The sequence below is a fragment of the Enhydra lutris genome, unplaced genomic scaffold (genome assembly GCF_002288905.1).
Source record: "Enhydra lutris kenyoni isolate GAN:26980312 unplaced genomic scaffold, ASM228890v2 scaffoldscaffold21, whole genome shotgun sequence".
Classification (NCBI taxonomy): domain Eukaryota; kingdom Metazoa; phylum Chordata; class Mammalia; order Carnivora; family Mustelidae; genus Enhydra; species Enhydra lutris.
In genome coordinates, this window is record NW_019154105.1 from 69,271,707 (window position 1) to 69,295,685 (window position 23,979).

At 52.3% G+C, this 23,979-nt stretch overlaps 1 protein-coding gene across 1 annotated transcript in view; it reads left to right on the forward strand.

Moving 5' to 3' along the window:
- LOC111148889 (ring finger protein 212) overlaps positions 1-23,979 on the forward strand; it is a 33,688-nt gene that overhangs the window by 3,132 nt on the left and 6,577 nt on the right. The window contains exons 2-9 of the mRNA XM_022505672.1: positions 156-217; positions 7,336-7,410; positions 10,969-11,025; positions 11,554-11,612; positions 13,300-13,352; positions 13,452-13,512; positions 14,523-14,568; positions 18,539-18,602. Of these exons, the coding sequence (XP_022361380.1) occupies positions 156-217; positions 7,336-7,410; positions 10,969-11,025; positions 11,554-11,612; positions 13,300-13,352; positions 13,452-13,512; positions 14,523-14,568; positions 18,539-18,602 (477 nt within the window). The remainder of the gene's footprint in view (positions 1-155; positions 218-7,335; positions 7,411-10,968; positions 11,026-11,553; positions 11,613-13,299; positions 13,353-13,451; positions 13,513-14,522; positions 14,569-18,538; positions 18,603-23,979) is intronic.

Sequence of the window (23,979 nt, forward strand, 5' to 3'; positions counted from 1 at the left end):
AACTCTGTCAACATGCAGTCTTTTCATTGTCTGAGCGTGGAAAATGTAAGTATTCTAATCCTGTATATTTTTTAAGAAATAGTGTAATTTGAAGTGTGCACTTATATTCAGAAGCACTACTCACTATAATATACTAAAGTTTGTGTTTCTTTTAGGTGGCAAAAACGAGTGCTTGATTTGCAAAGTCCCTTGTCGCACAGTTTTCCTTTCAAAACATGTAAGTTGAAATATGTATTATCTAAATATTAATCGGTGTTTTTTTAAATTTGAGATTCAGTTTTCAGTCATTTGGTGGGGTCTAAAATTTTCTCTCATTTTGCTAGATTAATTAGAAGATCTTACAAGATTTCTGAGTAAAGTGCAATTAGGATTTGGTTTTGAATACCTCACACAACTTTCTTAACCATAGATTTTTTTCCTCTGTGAGTTTGTGTGCTGTGTTCTGGGAAGTAAAGATGAGTTGAATAGGTTTCTTCAGCACAAGACAAGCTCTTTAAGAAGGTGATCGAGTTTCCCTGGAGATCATAGCTGATTAAGAGGGTTGGAGGAAAGTAAGTTTAGGGGTGCTTACTGTTGCAGTAGGCTTAAAACAAAGTCTGCCTGTTCTCTCTATGAAATACTTACATTTCACCTGTTTGCTGTAAACTTAGTTACAAATAATTATTCTCTTTATACTTAGGTTCTAAGATACTTATTTGATCTGATGTTTTCATCTGTAACAATCATTTTTTGCTGATTACAAATACAATACAAAGTCACACAAGACTTAAAAGATACAGAAAATCATAATGGAGAAAAATCCTGTCTCCCACAGATGTCCACAAGCAGGAGTATAGTTCCTGCACTGTGTGTTACTGTGACTTCTTTCTACAAAATGGTGTTTTCTCAGTTGACTTGGTATTTTTGGCACACCCGCACTTTGGAAAGACTGCACAGTATTTTGCTGTTTTCCAGGGGAGGAGGTAGTTTTTCTCTGTTTCAGTCTTACTGTGAACATTTTTTTTACCATATTTCTGTAGCATAAATTCCTAGGAGTGGAAAAATAAGGGCACAGATTTAAGTGTTTAAACTTAATAGAAAGCACCTTATTTCCCTTAAGAAACGTACCATTTAAACCCTCGGCCACAGAGCACTGCTGGTCAGGCTTGACTCTGAAGGAGGGGCGCCCTGGCATTCCCCTGCCCTCCTGGGCCCGACGCTCTGTTCATTTATTTCTTTTCTTTTCTAGTAAGTGTGTTCAGGGCAATCTGTTTCCTTCTGTTGTACATCACCTTGTGCATCGCTTTTATCATTTCTAGATAGTCTTTTTTTTTTAAGATTTTATTTATTTGACACAGAGAGAGAGATCACAAGTAGGCAGAGAGGCAGGCAGAGAGAGACGGGGAAGCAGGCTCCCTGCTGAGCAGAGAGCCCAATGTCGGGATTGATCCCAGGACCCTGAGATCCCGACCTGAGCTGAAGGCACAGCATTAACCCACTGAGCCACCCAGGCACCCCTCTAGATAGTCTTTAATCTCTCTTTTAACTTCTTTTTTGACTCGAGAATTATTCAGGAGAGGGGTGCCTAAATGGCTCAGATGGTTGAGCATCTAGGGTGATGATCCTGGGGTCCTGGGATCGAGCCCCGTGTCCGGCTCCCTGCTCAGTGGGGAGCCTGCTTCTCAGTCTGCCACTCCCCCTGCTTGTGCTCTCTCTCTCCCTCTCAAATGAATAAAAATCTTTAAAAAAATTATTCAGGAGAATGTTCCTTAATTTCTAAGAGGTTAGATTTTATCTCCTCTATCATTTTTGTGGAAAATTTTTAATTTTATGTCTTTATGACCAGAGAACATGGCCATATAGTTAGTTTTCTTCGTTGTCAGGATTTTCATTGTGGCTTACTACATGGCAATTGTTAATGTTCTACACATACTTGAAAAAGTATATCTTCTTTGTTCTCTGTGTGTGTGAGAGAGGGAAGTCATTCACGGTCCTGACACTACTCCGCACATCTGCTTTCTATGGGCACTTCCAGCAGTCTCTCCAGGACGCCTCTCCTCTGTTTTCCACGAGCCACGTGAGCACCTTCTGCCATGACACCTAAGAGCCATTCTTCCTGCTTTCCCTCCTGCTTCCTGGAGCCAGAGGGATCTGCAAGCACGGGTCATGTGCCCCAACTTCCCAGGAGTAAAACCCTTGTCTCCTCATGCCCGTGGCTCTGTGGCCTGGCTTGTGGTGGACACCTGGTCCCCTGGCCCGTGACTAACCTGCCACTGCTCCTGGGGCCGGGCTGTTCCACCTTCTCCCTTCTCCACTGCCTTTAGGTCCCTGCATACGGCTCTGTGTGACCATGACTTCCTTGACCTGTAGCAGGAAGGACACCTGATATCATGGCACAGTGTGTGTACGCATAAGGGAAATAAGTTCCACCAAACAACACATCCTTGCTGAATGCCATGCCCTGATGGCTCCTGCTCTGACTGGGTTTTTTGTTGTTAGAACCAAACACGCTGTAACAGGCGAAGCTGATTTCCCGGGGCCTGCTTCTTCTGCTCCACACACGGGGCACCATGCGTATTTGCTAGTTTGTCATGGAAAAGGACCATCACTGTCACACACACAGAATAGTACACCACCTTCTCTGTCAGCTGGCACGTGGCGAGGGAACAGTGCAGACGGAAGCTGGGCCTGTGGGAATCTGGGAGGCAGGCAGGTGTGTGGGATGGAGCCTCTGGGGAAAGCAGAGTGCAGAGCAGAAGGATGTGTGGACAAGAAGGGGGTTGCCATTAGACTGCAGTTCACTGGTTCTCCAGCAGAGGTGGAGAGGGATGGCTGCTGCAGGGAGGCCTGGGCCCCAGAGAAGCCAGTGATGTCCGGGCAGGAGGGGCGGTGCCGCAGGGAGGCCTGGGCCCTGGAGAAGCCAGTGGTGTCTGGGATCTGGAAGCCACGAGTGCTCAAGGCATTCATCCTCATGCCCGCTTCACTTACAAACCTGGGGAACCAGGGGACGAGGAAGAACCCCCAGTGGGCAGAACTGGGGACTGGAGCTGGCTAGACTAGAGGTTCCCCTAGGCAGCAGAGGCCTGTCTGATGAAGATGAAGATGGCCCCAGGGCAGGAGGCCCAGGACACCCACCCACAGGATCTCCATGACTGCTATGTTCCTTGTCTTCCACCGACCTTTGAGGGGTAGATTCTGTTGTCCTGCCCTAGGCCCCAGGCCCAAGATTGCTTACGGTGGGGATGGGCCTACTCCCTAGGCTGCAGCCCAGATCAGAACCTAGAGGACAGGACCACTTGCCAGCGAGGACCTGGGTTTGTTATGAACTGAGAGATGGGGTTTTTGGGGGATGGTGACTTTTCTGTGTAAGGGAAGAGAGAAATTAGAACAGCAGACTGGCCTGGCTGGGAGCTGTCCTTGGCCCTGCTGCCCTTCTTTCTGAGCCCCCAGCTAGACTCTGTCTCCCCACCTGCTTCCTATGAGCAATGCCACTCCAGGCCTGGCCCACAAGAAAATGTCCCAGAAAGCCCCCCAGCTCAGCCAAGTGGATGCTGGTGACCCAACAAGGCAGAGCTGCTGGGCCCCAAGTGGAAGGCCATTTATCAAGCCCAGCCTTCTGCTAATGTGCAGGTGGGAATTGTCCCCCTTAAGCCACTGAGGTTGGGAGCTGTCTGTAGTACAATTAGCCTAAGTTAGTCTTTGCATGCCATGTAACTTTGGGAATCAATTTCTTTTGTCAGTTTCCATGCACACAAGGTCTGTTGGGTTTGCCCATCATCAGTAATGTCAATAAAATTGACGTCTCTACAATGTGGACTCCCTAGTCCACAAGGCTGGCACACGTCCATTTTCTTCGATATGCTCTCATCTCAGTGATGGTTTTCTGCACGGAGGCTGAGTGCCTCACTGTTAGCTTTGCCCTCAGGTATGATGAGTTGGGTTGCTGCTGTACTCATTTCTTAAAATGTTGTCTCTTTATTGCTGGTGTATACATACCAGTTGATCTTGTTTAATAGCTTTTATCTGGTGACCATGCTAAATGTAGTTACTGCTGTTGGCTGACATCAAGCTTTTTCTGGACTCTCTCTATGCACAACCGTGACATCTCTAAACGTTTAATCTCCATGTCATTCCTCCCTTTCTTTCTCTCTGCCTTCTATTCCTCATCGCACAGGCTATGAGGAGACACAGTAGTGAAAGCAGGTGTCCTTTGTCTCTTCCTCATTTCAGAATTGAGCTTCTAGCAGTTCAAGTCGTCATGTGCACCTGGGTTTATTGCTGAGTTTTTTTATCATGAGCAGTGTTGGATTCTACCAAGTGGTTTTTCTATAAATGTCAAGGTTATCATTTGATTTTTCTATTTTATTTTGTGATGTAAATTGCATTTATTTTTAGAATTTTAAACCCACATTTTAAAAGATTTTATTTATCACTTTATAGAGACAGAGAGAGCGTGTGTGCACATCTGAGTAGAGGGAGGGACAGAGGAAGAGAGAGAAAGTCTCAAGCAGACTCCATGTAGAGCTTGGGGCCTGATGTGGAGCTCAAGCTCATGACCTGAACAAAACCAGAACTTGGACATGTGCCCCTGCACCCACAGTAGAATTTTAAACCTGTAACTTGGTTGTGAAGCAGTATACGCAGAGGGAACTGGGGGCTGTGCACCTCCATTTGTGTGAGAAGTGCCCTGTAAGTCTCCTTTCTTTCAAGCCCTTTTCATGTTTTGGTGAATCAGGGTTTTGCTGACTTAATAAAAGGAGTTAGAAATTCTTTCATTTTTCTTTTCTCTGGCAAAAAAAATTTTTTTAAGACTGGAGTCATTCAGAGCATGTATGCCAGAATTCATACCTGACACTCTCTGATCCTAGAAGGCTTTTTGTGGGGAGGTTTTTAACTAGAGTTTTAATTTTTTTAATTAGATATGGGATTCTTCAGAGTTTCTAATTCTTGGGTCAGCTTAAGTGAGTGGCTTTCTCTAGGGGTGTGTGCGCTTCATGTGAATTTTCAAGTTTCTCATCATCAGTGTGTCTGCGGTCACCTGTATTTTCAGTGTCTGTGAGATCTGTGGTGATGCTCCTTTGTCGTTGTGATAATAGTTGTTGTGTCCTCTCTTATTCTTCAAAAGTCTTACCTGGTTTTATTGACTTTTTGTCAGTGTTCTCAGAGAACTAGTGTTTATCTGCACTTTACATTTGTTCTTAGCTGCATTCTTATTAATTTCCTTTTTTTCTCCTTTGGATTTAGTCTGTTCTATAAGATGGGTGCTTCTGTCCACTTCCCTTCTGGCATTTATGCTACACGGTTAGGGTGCCCCTCTGTTTCCCCTTGCCTGCGTTGTATGTGTTGGCTATTTTATATTTTTATTGTCTTTCACTTTGAAATAATTTGAAATTTCTGCTTGGTTATTTTCATGATCTGTGTGTTTTCTGAAAGTATATTGACATAGAAATATTCGGGGATTTTTAGTTATTTTTCATTGACTTTTATTGAAGTCTAATACAGAAAAGCACACAGATACAAGTGGCTCCAGGAATTGTTTGTGACCTGAACATATCCGCCACTCGGACCGAGACAGGGTTCATTTCTGTGACTCCAGAGATCGCGCCGTGGCCTTGACGTTCTGAAGTCTAAGGTGCAGTATATCTTCCTGCTCACGCAAGGGTGTCAGACACTTCTGCCCCTGGCCCACTGTTTTGTATCTTCTACAGTGTTGGTGCATGTTTTCATTGTGTCTGCATGGAGCCCAGCAGGGCGGCTAGTGTGTGGTCACCATTCTGGTCTGGGGTTACCCCACATTCCCCTTCTCTCGTGCTCCTTACTGGCTTCTGAACCCCCTGCTCCCACCAAGGAACCATTTCCTACCTGAAGGCAGTGCCTTCTGTTGGTGACAGATTCTCTGGTTTTTGTTTGTCTGAAAAGGACCTCCTTTTTTGCCTCCATTTTGAAGCATATTTTCACTGATCTTAGAATTCTTTAATGGACATTCACGTTTTTTTTGGTGCTTTGATCCTATTCCTTCTTTGTCTGTCTCCTTTCACAGCATAGCTATCCTGTGTGTGATGACGGGTGTCTGCAGAGTTGTCCTGCTTGGCTTCACAGAGATCCCTCATCCTGGGCAGTGGGGGCCTTTGTGAGACTGGAGAACCACTGGTTCCTCTGTCCCCACAGCCTCCTGTGCCATTCAGGGACTCTGCTACGTGCAGAGTGATTGACTCCTCTCCCAGAAGGCAGTGGGTCCTAACAGATCAGTGATGGCATTCCCAGGTGTTTGCATTTCTGGTCCATGGAGCTGTTTGTCTAGTCCGGGGTTGTCTGTGTATGTGCAGTGTGTCTTTCTAGACAGGCGTGGTCCCCACTTCCTGAGCACCAGGCTTGGCCATGCTGTTTTGGGGGCACTCCGCATGGCCCTTTGGGAAGGCACCCTTCCTGCTGGCCTTGCTCAGAGGGTCCGGCCACGTACAGGGCTGTCAGGTCTAGCCAGCGCAGGGCAGGGCTCCCATGAACCTAGAGGCCCTGGGTCCTGTCTGTGGGCCATGCCCCCCCATGGCTGGCCCCCAGGCTGTATTGTGCGGGGCCCCTGGCTGTCCCGACGCCACACCAGACCCTCATCTCCCAAAGCCAGACCTGCTCCTGGCCCCTCCGCATTCCCCGCCAGAAGGCCCTGGCCCTTCAAGGTACAATCCCCAGTTTCTAACACTGACCTAATTTAGTTCCACTATTGTTTTAGTGGAGTTTGGGGGCACAGATGGCCCCCAAACTGCCATCTGCCATCCTGACACTCATGACTTGCTTACAGTCTAGACCAAAGACCAGACAGGGAGGTCGAGCAAGACTCTTCCGCACCTTTTCGGTCTGGCGTGTGTCCGTACTGTTCCGTGTGGTTGATAGCCATTCCTCCCAGACTCCTGTGGCAGGACGGGCTTTATGCCATTGTGATCCAGGCAGAAGGCAGGTCCGCATTGGGGGCCAGCAGCAGGCAGACACTGTTTCTTAAGCCCTTATGTTTTTAAGTAACTTTCAAGTACTTGTGATTGGTTGAAAGCTGAATTCCTCTGCTTTTTTCCTTCTGAGTTCCATGTGCCTCCTCCGTGAAAGCCTGGCTTTGGGGGTACCCTTCCAAGGAAGGGTATGTCTAACGTCACAGATGATATGACTGAGGCTACTCTGCACCCCAGGCGGGTCCCAGGGCCCCATAGCACCACCTTTCAGCCCTTGGACTGACAAACAGCTGCTGGCAGCTGGGACATGGGCGCCTCTGCAGGCCCCCTGGAGATGGTTTGTGTCTTCTGTGGCTAGTTCTGGATATAGAGGTACAGTTTTGTCCTCAGGTTCTCTATGGCTTTCCTTCCCTTTCAGACTGACGCAGACATCCAGGCGCTGTTCATGGGCATAGACGGCCTGTGTAAGAAGTACTCAAGAGAGACCTGCCAGGTGAGCTCTGTATGTGGTGCCATGTCCTCAGCCTGACCCAGCCACAGCAGAGATTCGGGGCTGTGATGACCTTGGAAGATATGGGTGTTACAGGCTCTGGAGAGCAGCCCCTCCAGGGGTTTTCTGCCTTCAGTGCGACAAAGCCGTCGGTCAGCTGTGTTCTGTTGTTTGTGCTATGCCTTTGCTGTGTACGGGGACATCGCTGTCCTTTGAGCCTCATGATCTGGGGCAGACCTGAGAGTTCGGGCTTGAAAGGGCCACAGATCAAGGCTGCAGGTCCTTTCCAAGGGTCATGGTCCACGCAGACATGCTTTCCCCTGGCTCCCAGGGTGCCTTTCTTCCTCCCAGTCCTGCTCCGCTGTCCACACCTGCCTCGCCCCCCATGTCTCCCTTGCCTCTCCTCCTCCCTCTAGTGTGACCCCATGCTCACCCCATGTCCCACCCCAGAAGCCTGGCCTCCCACAATCACTAGACAATGTGCGGGCCACCATTCTGTCCAGGGAGCTGCTTGGGAGAGAAGGGAGCCCTCCAGCCCCAGCCATCCTGCTTCTCCCTGTTCTGTTAACATGAAGCCCCTGTGGGCTGCCTCCTACCTACCTTCTGGGGCAGGAGGCTGAGTGGGGCACCAGCCAGGAGCCACTTCCAGCCAGGACCTTCCCTGGGGCAGCTTGCATGCTTGGACCCACCTGCGCCAGTGAGACCTCCCCACCCCCTATTTCCCATGGCCGCTTTCCAGCTGTGACGCGGCCAGAAGTCCCACGGTGTCACAGCCATCCCATCTACACGTAGCCCTGTAGCCACACACAGATGTCCCAGAAGCCGGCTGTGTTCCAGAGCTTGGGCGGTCCTCCAGCTCATGGTGCTCAGAACCATGGGCAGTCCTGTGCTTGGAAGAGTCTTGCCAAGGACGTGGCATCTCTAGAGCATTCGCCTGTGCAGAGCTGGGTCGGGGGAGGCTGCAGAGGCAACTGCCAAGGGACCTCCCTCACTCCTCTGGGCCACACATCCCATGGCCAAGTGGCCGCCTGTCTGGGTGTGAAGTGGAGTTTGCAGAGGCCACACAACACAATGTGGCATCATTACGCACATTAATACACTGGGCTTGCTATTCTTGAAGGAACAGATATGTGTCAAATTCCTCTTGACATTAATTTCTAGTGGGGGTTAGCACTGACAGGGCAAAGCCGTATCAACAGTAACTTTAAGAGTATGAGGCCATCCTCAAGCCGTGGCATGGGCCCCAACGACGGTAGACCCATGGCAGGTGGGTCCACAGAAGCGGCCAGGAGGTTGCCCTTCCTGATCCAGCTGCAAAGAAGCAGAAACTCTTCCTTTCCCTGAGGCAGGGCTAGCCTGCTTCGGCTGCTCAGAGTGTGGACATGTGGCTCCCTCTCCAGGGGGATGGACCCGCTGGGTAGCAGGCGTCTCGAGCAGTCCTGCAGCCTCCCCAGCCTGTCACAGGGACCAGTACAGAGGACATGGACATGCTCAGCTCCTGCTCTTGGCTTCCTTAGCCTCTGCACTTCATAAAAATCTCACAAGACAGGTGCCCCCTCCGTCCAGGAGGGCACTCCTACCAGAGGAGGTTCATGGCCCTTTTACATTTTGTTTTGCTGGTGTCCACATTCTCTGCCTGGGTCAAGGCCACAGCAGCTCAGCCTGAGGAGCTGGACACACCGGAGTCCCAGAGGCTGGCCCCTGCCTGGTACAGGTGGGCAGCCTACGGCTCTGGGGATCCATGCTGCCCTTGGACTTGCTCCAGGCCCCTAGGGGCTTGGTATCTGGTCCACAGGCCGCTCTCCCCAGCTCAGCTTAGCCCATGGTCTCTCTTGCGGCCTCTCTACCTTGTCTGTCTGTGCCAGCCATGGAGGCCGGCATGCTTGTTCTCTGCCTGTACTCATTTACGAATAGCCACGAGCCTGCCTGCAGGCCCGGTGGAACCCAAGGGCTTCTGAGGTCAAGGCCCTACAGACCGGTGTGGGCACAGCCCTGCTCCCAGACGCTCCAGGTAGGCTGTCCTGTGGTTACTTCCAGATGTTCCTGCTTTCTGTTTCTCAGAGTGGACCCTACACCAGGACACGAGGTTGAGGGATTGGTGTGCGACACCCTCTTCCTGCCGCGGGCACAGAACCAGTCAAGGAGTGAGACCAAGCAAACAGGCAGGGGGGGTGGTCTTCTGCCAGAGCTCCTACACACCGTGTACAGTCCCCACCTCTGGTCCAGAACCTGCCAGCCCTTCCTTTCTGCCCCACACCACCTTGCCACCTCCAGGGAGCCATAGGGCCTGAGAGCTGTGGCCGAGCACTGGGGACATTTCTGGGACATGGCCTCGTGAAGAAGAAGATGTCCATGGGGGTGACATTGCTGGCCCCTCGTGGCACCCCCGCCACAGAGTAACACTCCAGGCTGAGTCTGTGTCCATCAGTCCTTGTCTTGTGGAGCAGGAGCCCCACGCAACATGTCCCCCAGACCCCGAGGGCATGGAATCCCTGGGAAGATGAGAACAGGAAGACGGTGTTGGTCACTCTTGACAGTGGCTCCATCTTGTGGAGGTGGCCTGGCCGGTAGAGGAGGCACTGAACACCTGCTGTGGGCTGGCCATCCTGCCCACCGTGGTTTCTCCCACAGTCTGTGCTAGCCCTGCAAGCCTGGGGACAGCGCTAGCTGTCCCTTCGTGTCCACCCACTAAGCACAGTCCTGGGGTGCACTGATGAGGTATTGGCCCTAGAGGATGCTGACCTCACATCCCAGGCCCGCAGGAACCCTACCCGGGGCAGCAGCATCAGGTTTCAGCAGTCATGGTGTAGTGCTCCCAGAGGGGAGGCGTAATTGTCTGGAAACTTCCCTTAGGGGTGCCTAGGGGGTTCAGTCAGTGAAGGCTCTGCCTCAGGTCGTGATCCCAGAGTCCTGAGATCGACCACCCACATAGGGCTCCCTGCTCAGCAGGGATCCTGCTTCTCCCTCTCCCCCCTCACCCTGCTGGTCCTCTTGCTCCCCACCTCCAACCGAAAAATACAACAAATAACAAGAACTTTCCTTAATGTGGGGTGGCTCTTTCCGCCCCAAGTCAATCACACATCATGGTTTCTGACTCAGTGTTCGTGGGAGCCCCTGTGGATGTGGAAGTAGGGCTTTCTCTAAGCGGAAGAGCAGAGGTGGCACTGGTCCCAGGTGCAGCAGGCCCTGGGGGTCTGGACAAGGTCCCTGGGCTCCACTTCACGCTGTGCCATCCCCGGCCAGCCTCGTCCAGAGAGTCCCCGTGGGTGCTGTTTGGTCAGGAGGCCATCCCATGATCCCGTTGCTATGCCCACTGGGTTGTGTCCTCTGCCATGGCAAGACCCTGAGTGCCACACGGCGCACAGGCACCACTACACGCACCATATGGCTGCACCAAGCTCTGCCCTGGGCACAGGGTGGCAGGGGCCAGGGGGCAGGCAGGGCCGTGGGGGAATGGAGTGTGCTTGTACCTGCACCGAAGGCCCCTGCCGGCTCCCGGGACAGCGTGTGTGGTTGCGGCCCTGTGCCAGTGCCAGCAGCTGACATGCGTTCTCTGCTCAGATTTCAGAATTTCAAGAGAAGCACAGAAAGAGACTCTTGGCCTTCTATCGAGAAAAGGTAACTCCCCTGACTTGCTGCCTCGTGAACCCAGGTGGGGGGCCCCAGGGCCAGCCCCTGTCCTGCTGGCCCACGCCCCTGCACAGGTTCTCATCTGTGGTTGGCCCGTGGCTGCTTGGGGGACCTGGCTGTGGTCATGGGGCAGTTTCCCTGTGGAACACCAACACTAACCCGTGAATGTCCCTAGAATGCCTCAGGCTCTGTCCACACAGTGCTGCTAGGAGGTCGCACTGGGGGACGTTGACAAAAGGACGTTTGAGATGCCTGTTTGCCCTATAAATACAATACCCTTCTCCACACAGAGGGAGAGCAGGTGAAAACAGGTCTGGAGTGTAGATGGAGGGCTCAAAGCAGCGCTGGGTCTGGGCCACCTGCCCGGCTGCCCAGACCCCTTCTTAGCGCTGGTTCCCGGGGGCCCTAACAGCCTGCACGCAGGGCCCATGTGCCGTGTCCTTCACGTTCTGACTCGTGGCTTATGACACCCAGAGGGTCAGCATGTCCCGATAACTGGAGTCTGATTGTGTTTAGATCACAAAGTTGGAGGAGTCCCTTCGGAGGTCAGCATTGCGGATGGAACAGCTGCAGGGGTGAGTCCTCCCTACCAGCGCACCCAGGGCGGCTGATGGCTGTCCACTCCGCTGTCTGAGACCAAGTAAGACCTTGTAACCGAGGAGGGAAGAAAGAGCACTTGCGTTTGCTAGCAGCTTCTGTCAGAGTGGAGCTGCAGTGGGAAGGGAAAGGAGCCATGAAAACATACAGAAAACACCTAGGGGGCTCCCGGTGTGTCCTGGGGCAGAGGGGCTCTGCAGCCAGGCCCTGTTGGACCCCCGCCCACAGCTCGCTGGCTTCCCATCTGCCAGGAACCATGGCACCTGTGACGGTGAATACGGGCAGCCCGTGTCCCCATCAGTGTGGAGCCCACAGTGCCCCTAGGGCAGCATCCACACAGCCCCTGCATGGGCCACAGCTCCTTCTGTTCTGTTAGATGGACTAGGGTTCTGTTGGGTGTGTTAACATGGGGATTCTTCAGAAGTCCCAATTTGCGGGTCACTCGTTCAGTTAAAGTAAGTGGCTCTGGGGAGCTTCTGTCCACCCAGCTGGTCACGTGTGCAGCAGTGACCCACGTACTACTGGTGGATGCTGGCTGCCGGGTTGCACCGGGCAGCTGGTGGTCACAGGGTCAGCGGAGGGCCTGTCTGGGCTGAGCACCAGGGTGAGGGTGTGTTCTGGGCTCCATATACTCCGCGGAGGTCACCCCGGGCTGGCACAACCTTCAGTGCTTGGGAAAGAGGGTGAGCACAGCCTCGGAGACCCCGCGAGCTCTGTCCAAGTCCGGGGAGCGGCAGAGAGGGCAGTGTGCCCACGCAGGGTCACTCGGGTTGTTCTCCTTGGTGTATAAGCAGCTTTCTTTCTGGGGAACCCGTCCACTGCCACAGTCTCTCCCGGGCTGCCTCAGGTGCTCCTGTCTCCGCAGCCCCCAGCCCAGCTTCTCTGCTCAGCTCTGCGCTGCACACCTTTTCTGCCTCACGTTCATTTTAGCTGCTCAGTTTTGCATTCCTAGAAGGTTCCTGGTCATTTTCCCCACTGTGGGGTTGTCTTATCTTCATCCCCATCTTCTGTTTGGGCACATGACAGGCTGTGTGTCTCCCACACCCCTGACCCCTGCGAGTCCGGATCCTGCCTGTTCTCTTTGGGCTCCTGCTTCAGGTAGGGCCCTTGTGGCCTGGCTGGGGTGGGGTGGGCTCGTTCTGCTGGCTCACGTGCATGTCCTTGGCTTGGCCTGCATCCTGGAGGGAGGATGCCCTCCCCCAGACCACCGTCCGTGCATGAGGAACAGAAGTCATGCAGGGCGGCGATCACTGTGGGGGACTTGCTGGGTTGGCTCTCAGTGACAACACTGTGTCCTGGGGAGGCTGGCCCCGAACAGACGTGTGTTATGAAGTCTGTAAGCAGGAGCCAGTGCCCTCGCAGGTGCGAGGTCCCCACAGCGCGGATGCTGACATCTACCTGCCCCCAGCCCCTGGTCACTGAGTCACTTGGCAGGTCCTTGTCCAGTGCCTGCTCGCTCCCAGCACTGGGTACTGGCAGGTCTGAGCCAGCCACAGGCGTGTCCTCAGGGCCTTCTCTGGGTAGAAAGTGCGGCTGGCAAGGGACGGGGGGCCAGGCGGACAGGGAGCATTTGGCCGAGTTTGTCCTCTTCTGCTTCAAACTGAGATGATTTATGTGGGAGTAAATGTTTAGGGTTTAATTCACACCTTCTCTCCATCTGTTTAGGATGAGATTGTCACAGCAAACAGCTTTCAGCGCAGTAAAAACTCCAGTTTCAAGTAAGTATCATGGGGCCTGAGCAGGGAGGGACGTGAAGAGGCATGCAGCGGGGTTGGGGGAACGCGGCCTGACGCTCAGACCCCCCCCCCCCCCAACAGCTCCTTCAGCAAAGCCAGACGGACACCTGCTCCTGCCCCCTGACACGTCAGCCTCTGACAGGTGTGTGCCTGGTGGGAACAGCTGAGGGTCCCTGAGAGTCACAGACGTGACCAGTCACACAGCCCTTCCTCTGGCATGCCCCCAGTTCTCCACCCCCCATCCCTGCAAGTGCCCTGATGCTGGACAGCTCAGGGGATACTCAGCTCAGGACTCAGGAGCTTGCCCCCCTCCGGCTCCTCTGTGCCCTGCGGAACCTCACAGGCACAGCCCAGAATCGGGTGTGCAGCCCATGCTGGCCCCTCACATCTCCATCCCCACAGCCGTAGTGATTGGTTGGGGGCAGTCCTGCACCCACGCTGGGCTGGTGGGTGTCATCCCTGGGACGCTGATCTGGGACCAGGATGGCCAGGCAAGGGGAGGCGCTTGGAAACGAATCCAACACAGACAGAGATAGGACAGGAGACTGCAGCCGTGCTGATGGCACCCCTGGGGACCCTGACCCATCCCGGCAGAGGGAGCCACACCCCTCACTGTGGCTCTTCCCTGAGACGGTCAGGCTTGAGTTTGGGCGCTGCACCTGAAAGCACTCTGGGCGCCCGGTTCACTCCCCCACCCTTCCTTCGTCCTTTCTTCTGCCGTTTTTCTCCTACGGGGCTGCTCAGACGATATTGCCTGTCAGATGTGGGGCTGAGGTGTTGGGGGCTAACACCAAGCACGTCTGTGTGAAGTGTGTTGGTCAGGCAGGAAGCATTCAGAAAACTAGACGAGACGTCCCGGCTTGCGTTGCAGGAGGTTTGGCCTGAGTTAGAGGGGCGCGGACATGGGTGTCCATGTCCGGACTGAAGGGGGCGTGGGACGGCAGTGGAGCAGGGGCTCCAGAGCAGGCACAGGGCCCAGAGGAGAAGTGCTCCCATGTGCGTGTGGCTGACAGACTGTGGCACTCAGTGAAGAGCCCGACGCACAAGAGGGTTTGGCCGTGACCCTGGCCCTGGGTTTGTGTCCTAGCCAGCGCGGTCATGTCGCTGACGAGCCTCAGGCCCACTAAATGTATCCCACTGTTCACTTAACAGAGTGGAGTCCATGCAGGTTGACCATACTCCTTCCCCGCTAAGAAAAGTAAGTACCCGTGTCCCTCCCTGGGCTGCTTGTCCCCCATGCAGCATCCTTTCATGGTTTTCCTTGGTGCCCAGAACATAAGCGTTTGCCTAACGGATGGATCATGGAGGGGTCTCTTGTCGTGGGCTATGCTGAGGGGAGAGCCCGCTAGGGTGTGGTTGGTAGCATAGTTCCTGGATGGCCCTTCAGGGAGCAGGGCCGGGACTGGCTGAGGGACAGGGAGCAGACGGGCAGGCAAGATGGAAGTGAGGCTGCATCAGGCTCAGCCCCATCCAGCCAAATACGAACGTGGAGGGTTTTGAGGAGCGCAGGAGAGAGACCAGAGCAGAGGAAGCTTGGGGCCCAAGCCTGGCCCAGCTCGAGGTGGGCCAGACTGCCCCCCCCCCCACCAGCCAGACACAGCTCAGAAAGGGGAAGCTGGTCCCCAGAGGGAGGCTCCTGCTGCCCAGAGAGGGAGTGAGCGGGTCAGGAGAGTGGCCTGGTCTGGTGCGCACGGGCTCCTTGGTGTTGGGGCGTCATGGGTCAGGGGCACAACGTCTAGTGCTTCTTGTTCATGGCCTCCCAGTCGCCCTGTGAGGCGTGCGTGGGTGTTGGGGCTGCTCAGTGAGAAGTAGCACTCATTTCCAAGGGGGCCACCCTGGAACTATATTAGGGAAGAATCCAGATTCCAGGATGAGCAGGTGGGAAGATAAAGCCATTCAGAGCTGGGACGGAGGAGACACCCAGTGCTTAGCTCACGCCAGACTGTGCTCCCCCCTCCACCGCCCCACGGGGCCATCACTGCAACCCACATCATACCCTGGATGGAGACTGTGGATGCACTGCTTCCCGCCCTCTGGGTCCTAGCAACCCCCCTACCTGCTGGTCTCTGCTCCCCAGAGTCTGGACCCTGAGCCTCCCCAACATGTGGCCTTGTTTTGGAGATTGAGACTGAAAGCCTCTGTGGACTCGCAGGTCGCTGGCTGCTAGAGCCGAGGGACCAGAACACAGGAAACCATCTTGAAATTGCAGAGTGAGGTGCCAGACCGGTGGGAGCATCTGCTGCCATCAGGGTGGGTGGGGGACAGAGAGGCTCTGCACAGAGGTCTCCAGGACACAGGCTTCCAGGCTGGAAATGAGCCGCTGCTAGTGCATTCAGGGATGGGCCTTGGGCTGCGGTTTGCCCAGCCTTTGCCGGAGCAGAACACAGAGCCGACTTGTCTACTGTGTAGACCCCGCCAGGCCAGTCTGGCCACCCTGGGAGCGGGTACACACTGGGTGCACACGAGGGCGCCTTGGCCAGAGCTGCTCTGTGCACGCGGCGGGGGCAGGGTGAGCACTATCTCTTGGGAGACCCGGTAGGGGCAGGGGCCACACCCTTTCCTCCAGCGTTGAGAGAACATTGCTCTCTCTGGCGGGCCAGCACTGTCATCTGGTGCTTTTGACAAGGTGAGTGGCCATGGCCATGAGGGAAGCAGAGTGAGGGCACCGCAGACAGCCGAGGAGATATCACGGCCACCACAGACCCTGCGCAAGTAGCAGGGGCTCAGCCACCAGGGCCTGGCCCCTACCAGTCCTGGAGGGGCCTCATCCTCCTTGCCCCCGCTGCCCTGCACGGAGACGGCGAGCAGGCTGGAGCCTCCCAGGGACGGGGCCTTCCCTACTTGTAACTTCCTGCCGGGGACTCACCAGCATGGAGTGAAGCTGTCTATGGCTCACGAATTCATAAGGGAAGCCAGCAGAATGTGAAAGCCTGCTTGCACGCCAGCCGTCAAGAACGCAGAAGCGAGCAGGCTGACAGACATGGCACCAGCAGCCCCCGCAGGGAACCCCAGCCAGGATAGGGCTGCTGTCACATGACTCCAGGACCAGCAGCAGCAGATACCTGGGTAGGGAGCTTTGGACAGCTATAAACCCCCGACACTGGGGAGTTGCACATCTTTCTAGAGTGTTTATCTTCTTGCAGGAAAAGCCTTCGCTGAGGCAGTTGTAAATAGAAGGGGAGCATGAAGCTGTATTTGCACCCTCCCTTGAGCCAGGCCTGGTCTGCGGGGTGGCAGGGAGCCCCCCTGTGACTGCCTGCCCCCCCGGGGGTGCTCTCCTCCTCACAGGCATTGGCCACGCCCTGTCTTCTCCGTTTTCTGGTGAGCTCCTGGCCGGCCCCGTAGAGGCCTCTGCTCTTGAGCCACCCACATGCAGCCTAGTGTGGGACACCTCCCTTGGGAGCCGTGGCTTCCTTGCTCTGGTCCAGGGCGAGTCTGTGCCTGCTCTGCTCAGAATGGCCTCTGCCCTGGGCTCTGAGAGGCTGTTGGAGTTCTGCATGCGCCTGAACACAGCAGCCAACATCCTGAGCCCAGGCAGTAACACCCCATCGTGCCCCAGGAAACGGATCCTCGTCGGCCCTGTCCTGGTATCTCTGACTCTCTGTGCCCACACAGCCAGGCCGTCTGTGCTGCGGCCACCACGCTGGGCACTCTGAGTCTTTGTATCATTTTGGCTTCACCTGTTACCACCTTGTCCTTAAAACAAATGAAAGTCCTTTTTTTAGCAGAAGCTAGGGTGAGAAAAGACAAATTACCTGCTCGAATCCAACTCAGTAGTTTTCAGTCTTGCTCCATGATGATAATTTTTCTGTCCATTGTTTAGAGCTGGATGGAAATGGGGTTCAGGGGCACATCCCTGTGGGAGGCTGTGAGGGGAGCAGGTGCAACAGGCTGCTGGGGCACACAAGAGTGGGGGCATCTGGGAGCCCTGACTCAGTGACCCAGCAGGCGGCCATGGAATGGGGAGCCCTGGGGAGGGTGGACAGGCCAGGCACTCTGGACTCACTCTGATAGCAGCAGCATAATAAAGCAGTTTCTAGGACTGGCTGATGGGAAGGACCCAGAAAGAGTGGGACCAGACAAGCCTATGGGGGAACAGCTGCATCCAGCCCACCGTTCCCACAGATGGCTAGGAAAGACGCTTCAAACTGGGGAGCTCTGTTGTGGGTGTGAGCGCACTGTCCGTGGCCATGGAGAGCCGGCCCTCCAGGCAGGGCAGTACTGTTTGCAATGCCTTCACCCGACGCAGCCGGTCCCTCCAGGGTTGAGTCTGGCTGGTGGGTATGAGCCAGGCGGTGGGGTCACGGGGGGGCGCCCTAGAGCACAGCAGCCAGGAGTGGCTGCCGGATGGTGGAGTAAAGGACCACTGGGGTAGATGTGCCTGCGGTGGGGGCTGGGAAGATGGGCCACCATCAGGGCCCTGAGGGGTGATGGCTAAGTTTAGGGACAGAACAGTGGGGACTGGGCTGCTTTTGGCCCCTGTCCTTGCAGCATCTCTGGTTGGAAGAGGGCTCCCCCATCACTCTCATCTTCACCAAGGAGATATTCCCTCAGGGAATCAGGGAGGGGGACCGTCCCCAGGGGGAACATGACAGGTGCATGGCCAGAGCAGGGTTCCCTGTGACTGGTAACACTTCACCCCTTTGGCATCTAGATTTCAAGGTGACAAAATTATATGCACAAAATGAGGATTTAATCAGGATTTTAAAATTTATGATATCGGGGCTCCTGGGGGGCTCAGTTGGTTAAGTGTCCGACTTGGTATTGGCTTAGGTCATGATCTCAGGGTCATGGGATCAAGTCTGCGTCGGGCTCTGCCCCCAGCGGGGAGCCTGCTTGAGATTCTCTCCTGTCCCCAGCCTGGCTTGTGTGTGTTCTCTCTCTCTCTCAAAATAAATAAAATCTTAAAACTTATGATGTCAGTCAAGGACTTGATTTTTCTCTTTCAAAATCCGTCAAAGCACTTAGTGGACTCTCCACGTGCTGGCAGCGGTGGGCTCCCTGGGGCCACGGGACGCAGTGGTATAGGGCCCATGTCCTGCCCAGGAGCCAGCCCAGGAGCTTGCCCGGTGGATGGAGACTAAGCACTGTGTCCTTAGGAAATACAGAGAATCTCCCTCAGAAATGGCAGCACTGGAAACTGACTTGTTTTCTTTTTACACACTTAGCCTGAAGTGGCAGTTGGCCCAGCAAGAATCTCTCTGATCAGCCCACCTCAGCACGGACGCATGGGTAAGTGGGGATCCCAGCATGCACACCTCAGGTCAGCACGCAGACCAAGCCACGGTCCCTGGAAAGGAACATTCGATCAAACCCGTCAGAACCCAGCCATGTCAATGATGTCCTTCAACAATGTCAGCGTGGGAGTGACCTATTCCCCAAAATGGTGTGGCTGCTGGGCCCACTACAGGACCTGGGCATGGTGGCCAAGTCCAGAGACCCCCTCCAAGCCTGCCACAGACAGACCACGCTTTGGTGACGGTGCACCTTCTCTGGGCCTGGAACAAAATGGTTTCCTCACCAGGTTTGCCGCAGGGGTTGTTGGAGTGGCTGATGGGTTTGGGAGATGAGTGCCTATGCCACCAACAGGCTTGGACCCCTCCCTGCGGGGGGCTGGGTGGGCCTCTGGCTTAGCCCCTCTGCTGTTGCTCCCACCTACTCACCAGCCCCCAGTGAGCTCAGGCTCATGGGGCGGACATTTGCAACTTGGCACTAAGCTTGCTCGCCCTTGACCCCAGTTCTCTGTTCTCCATCTCCTTCGCTTTGTGCTGAAGGGGATATTCTAGCAGTGGCCTCAGAGTAGGACTGAGAGACACGGTGTGTGCAGACTCATCACAGCTGAGTGGGAGTGGGGGGCCTACAGCACCTGTTCTGGGGGACGCTGGGGTGGCACCTCCTGGGTGTGGCTCTGCCATTTCCACAGGGGGCACTGTTCCCGCTGGCCGGGCGGCCCCTCAACATGGCTGTTTAGCCCGCTCGCAGCCTCTTGTCCCCATTCTTTGCCTGCTGCTCCCATGCTGCCCACCTCAGGCCCATTGTGCCGGCTGGGAGAACACTGAGCTCACGGATGCAGCCTACCCCTCCCGAGGATGGAGGCCCCCAGTATAGCCGGTTTATTCCCATGGGTGGAACTCCCTGCCACATGCTGGTGAGAACTCATGACACTTCCTCTGTTGCCCTGCTCAGCGTCCTGGGATGCCATTTCTGGGGTGTGTGATGTGGGGCTCCTCTTACAGGCGGCTGCCCGGCCTGGCTGCTTCTTCAGCCTGCATTGCCCCCCAACCTCCCCCAGGGGGCTCTTGCCCTCACTATCCACAGTGTGTCTGAGCTTTGTGCCGTAACACTGGTCCTCATTGCATTCTCTCCCTGGACACGTTTCCACAAGGGAACACGGAGACCCCCTTGATGCTTTTCAGATGTGTTGATCAGAATGGAGAAGTGACAGGATGATGGCCCTGTGCGCATCCTACCCTGTGCATCCCACTGTCCCTTCTGCCACTCTGGAAGGGACGTGTCCTCATTCCTGTGACTGTGATCTTGAGTGTCTTCATTTTAGTCATCTCTTATCTGAATTGCCTGTTCTTCATTTGTCCTTCACATATATGAAATCCTCAGGATGAAGGATAATGATATTTTTAATCCAGTTTGCTATTTAATTGTCTAATTTTTTAAAATTTTAGATGCTTAACATTTTTTTAAAAGATTTTTATTTATTTATTTGACAGAGATCACAAGTAGGCAGAGAGGAAGGCAGAGAGGGAGGGGGAAGCAGGCTCCCTGCTGAGCAGAGAGCCCGATGGGGGGCCTGATCCCAGGACCCTGAGATCATGACCCGAACCGAAGGCAGAGAGGCTTAACCCACTGAGCCACCCGGGCACCCTGATGCTTAACATTTTTATGTATCAAATCTGTGGTTATGGTTTTTTCTGCTTCACAGATTTCTGTGTTTGGACAGATTTTTTTCCATATCCATACCATTTTCTTCTAGTTCTCAATATTTACCTTTTTCCAAGTTCTTTGGAGTATATTTTGAGATACATTGTAAGATGAGGGTCCTGGCTTGATTTTTTCATAATTTATTTTGAAAATATTTCAGAAATAACACCCAGAAAAATGGTAAGAACAATATAAAAAATGCCCATGTTCCTTTTACCTGGATCCCCCAACATTATGCCCGATTTGCTCCCTACCCTTTATGGCCAGTGTGTCTGAGCCACTGAGAGCATGAGGCTGACATGGCAGGGACCCTCCAGGGTCCCTGGACGTCCCCTCCAGGGACGAGGGTGCCCAGCACAGACTGCGGGCAGCTCAGCATCGGCATGGCTATGCCCATAGGCACTGAGCAGCCTTCTTTGCTCTGGGCTCCAAGTTCCCTGGGAGGACACCCTGCATTTCGTCGTACAGCCGCTTATGTCTTGCTCACTTTCCCTTTTTCCTGTCTTCAACAGTTTTAAGGATGATAGGCCTTGAATTCTAAAAGACCGTTCCCCTCCCCCAAGCCTGGCTCAGCCAAGAATTCTATATCCAATTGAATTCTCCTTCAAAGGTTAAGACAAAATAAACATATCACAGAGTAACAAAAACGTAGTTGTTGCTAGCGGCCCTGCCCTACAAGAAATCCAAACAGAAGGCATTAAGCTGCAGACACGCGCACGGAACCCGACACACTGGAGGGAACAGGGTCTCATGGTCTCACTTACTTTACAAAACCTAAGATTGTGGAAGCAACAAGGGTAACACTCATCGGGTCATAATAAACAGACATAACACATAGGGCAGTATGCATGGAGGAAGGGGGCAGTGGGGCCATGTTGGAGCAGAGGTGACACAGCTCAACAGAATTAAGTTCTGTTGAGTGTCAGAATTAATGCTGACTTGTTTAAAGTAAACATGATGGGGCGCCTGGGTGGCTCAGTGGGTTAAGGCCTCTGCCTTCGGCTCGGGTCATGATCCCAGGGTCCTGGGATTGAGCCCCGCATCGGGCCGCTCTGCTCGGCATGGAGCCTGCTTCCCCCTCTCCCTCTGTCTGCCTCTCTGCCTACTTGTGATTTCTGTCAAATAAATAAAATCTTTAAAAAAAATAAACATGAACATGAGTCCAAAAATAGTTTTTTAAAATCAAGAGGAATTAAAATATCACATTAAAAAGCATTTGTTTACCAAAAAAGAAGCCAATAAAGGCAGACTAGAAGAAAAAAAGGCACATGAGGACTATAGACAAATAGCAAAATAGGTGTAAATCAGATCCTATCAGTGCTTACCTTCAATGTGACTAGGACTAAACCTCCCCACTCAGGAGGCGGAGGTTGTCAGACTGGAGGAAGAAGATGCAGCCATATGCTGTTTGCAAGAGACACACTTCAATCCAGCAGCGCAAATAGGCTCAAAGTACAGGGAGGAAACCACACCATGCAGAAGGGAACCAGACAAGCTGGAGCCACAGTGTGAGTGTTGGACAAAACAGTTTTGGACGAAGGTTGTTTCTGGAGAAGAGGAGGAGGAACATCTCGGTGACACAGGGTCACCCTATCAGGAAGACACAGTTATGTTGTAAACACATGCAAAAACAGATCTATGAAGCAAGAGCTGACAAAATGGAAAGAAGAGATAGACGATTCCATCTTAGAGATCTTAATATACTTTTCAAAGGTTGATAGAACAGCTACACAAGGAAAGATGTAAAAGGAACAAGAAGACAGCAAGTAGCCCACACAGATCTAACCCTCCCCCCACCCTTTGATCAATCAAATGTGAATGTTCTCAACACCTGCCAATAGAAGAGCAGAGATGGTCAGACTGGTGCAAGAGATACCCCTATAGGAGACTCAGTTTAGATTCAAGGATACAAATAGGAAAGTTATAAAGATCTATCAAGCAAACAATAACCGGTAGAGATAGGTGATTTTCACATCAGACAGAATCAGGGTTTGGGTTTTGTTTTGTTTTTTAAAGATTATTTATTTGAGAGAGAGAGGGAGAAAGCATAAGCAGAGGGAGAAGCAGGCTTCCCGCTGAGGAGGGAGCTCTGTCCCAGGACGCTGGCATCATGACCTGAGCTGAAGGCAGACAATGGATTGAGCCACCCAGTCTTCCAGAATCAGTCTTAAGATAAATATTATTAGAGACAAAGAGGGGCATTTCATGACGATAAAAAGGATGGTACACCAGGAAAACATAATCATTATCACTGTAGACACCAAAAATGGAAGGCCTCAAATTTTTGATGCCAAAACTTACAAAAATAAAAAGGGAAATGGTTAATTGAACAATTATGATTCAGATATTTCAATAACCCACTCCAATAACTTGAACAACACTGTTAACCCCACTGACTTACCTGACAAATGTGGACCCCATCCAGTAATAGCACCACACACATTGCTTTCGAGTGCAATTGGAACAATGTCTAGAGTATACCACGTACCAGGATATGAAACAAGTCCTGACATATTTAAAGGGATTATAATCACACAAAGGGTATTTGCCGGTGACTGGAATTAAATTGAAAGTCAGCAACAGAAAAAAAAATCAGAATAAAACAAATATTTGGAAATTAACACAACTGTAAGTACTAATGGGTCAAGGAAAAAATCATCAGTAACATCAAAATATCTTGAATTGAATGAAAGAAAATACAACAAACCAAAAATTTTGAGATGCAGGTATAGCAATGCTTAGAGGGAAATGCTTACTTTTAAATGCTTATGTTAGAAAGGAGATCTGAAACCAGTGAGCTCCCAACCTTAAGAAGCTGCAACAAAATATACTAGAAATCTATAAAATAGAAAACTCAGTGCAACCTAGTTTGTCTTATAAAAAAAATTAGCAAAATTGGTAAACTTTTACCTAGAGTGCCAAGAAAGCACAAACTCAGTATCAGGAATGAAAGGGGGGACATCACTACATACCCTACAGATATTAGAAGAATTATAAGAAAATATTATGAACAACTCTATGCCAACAAAGTAGATGACTTACATGAAATGGATAAATTCCTATAAAGACATTATCAAAACTACCTCAAGAAGAAATAGTAAATCTGGATAGACCTCTATCATGTGAAGAAGTTGAATTAATAATTTTAATATCTTTCCACAAAGAAAAGCCCATTTCCCAATAGCTTCATGGGTGAATTTTATGAAATATTTAATGAACTTATAATAATCCTACATAAGTTCAGAAAATAGAGGACTGAACACTTTCCAGTTCATTTTATAAAGTCAGCAATATCTTAAAGCCAAAGACAACACAAGAAAAATAACTGAGCAGTATTTCTTATGAATATGGATGCAAAATTCTTTAAAAGTATGTGAGGCAATCAAATCTAGTGACGGGGAAAAGGATTGTACACCATCACCAAGTGGGGTTTATCCCAGTAATTCAAGGTTATTTGACATCTGAAGATCAATTAGTTAGCTATATTAGTAGAAAAAAAAAGACTTAATTAGATATTTTCAAAAGATAATTTGAGAAAATTCTGTAATCATTCATGGTAGAAGCTCTCAAGAAGGCAACTTGCGGGGCACCTGGGTGGCTCAGTGGGTTAAGCCACTGCCTTCGGCTCAGGTCATGATCCCAGGGTCCTGGGATCGAGTCCCGCATCAGGCTC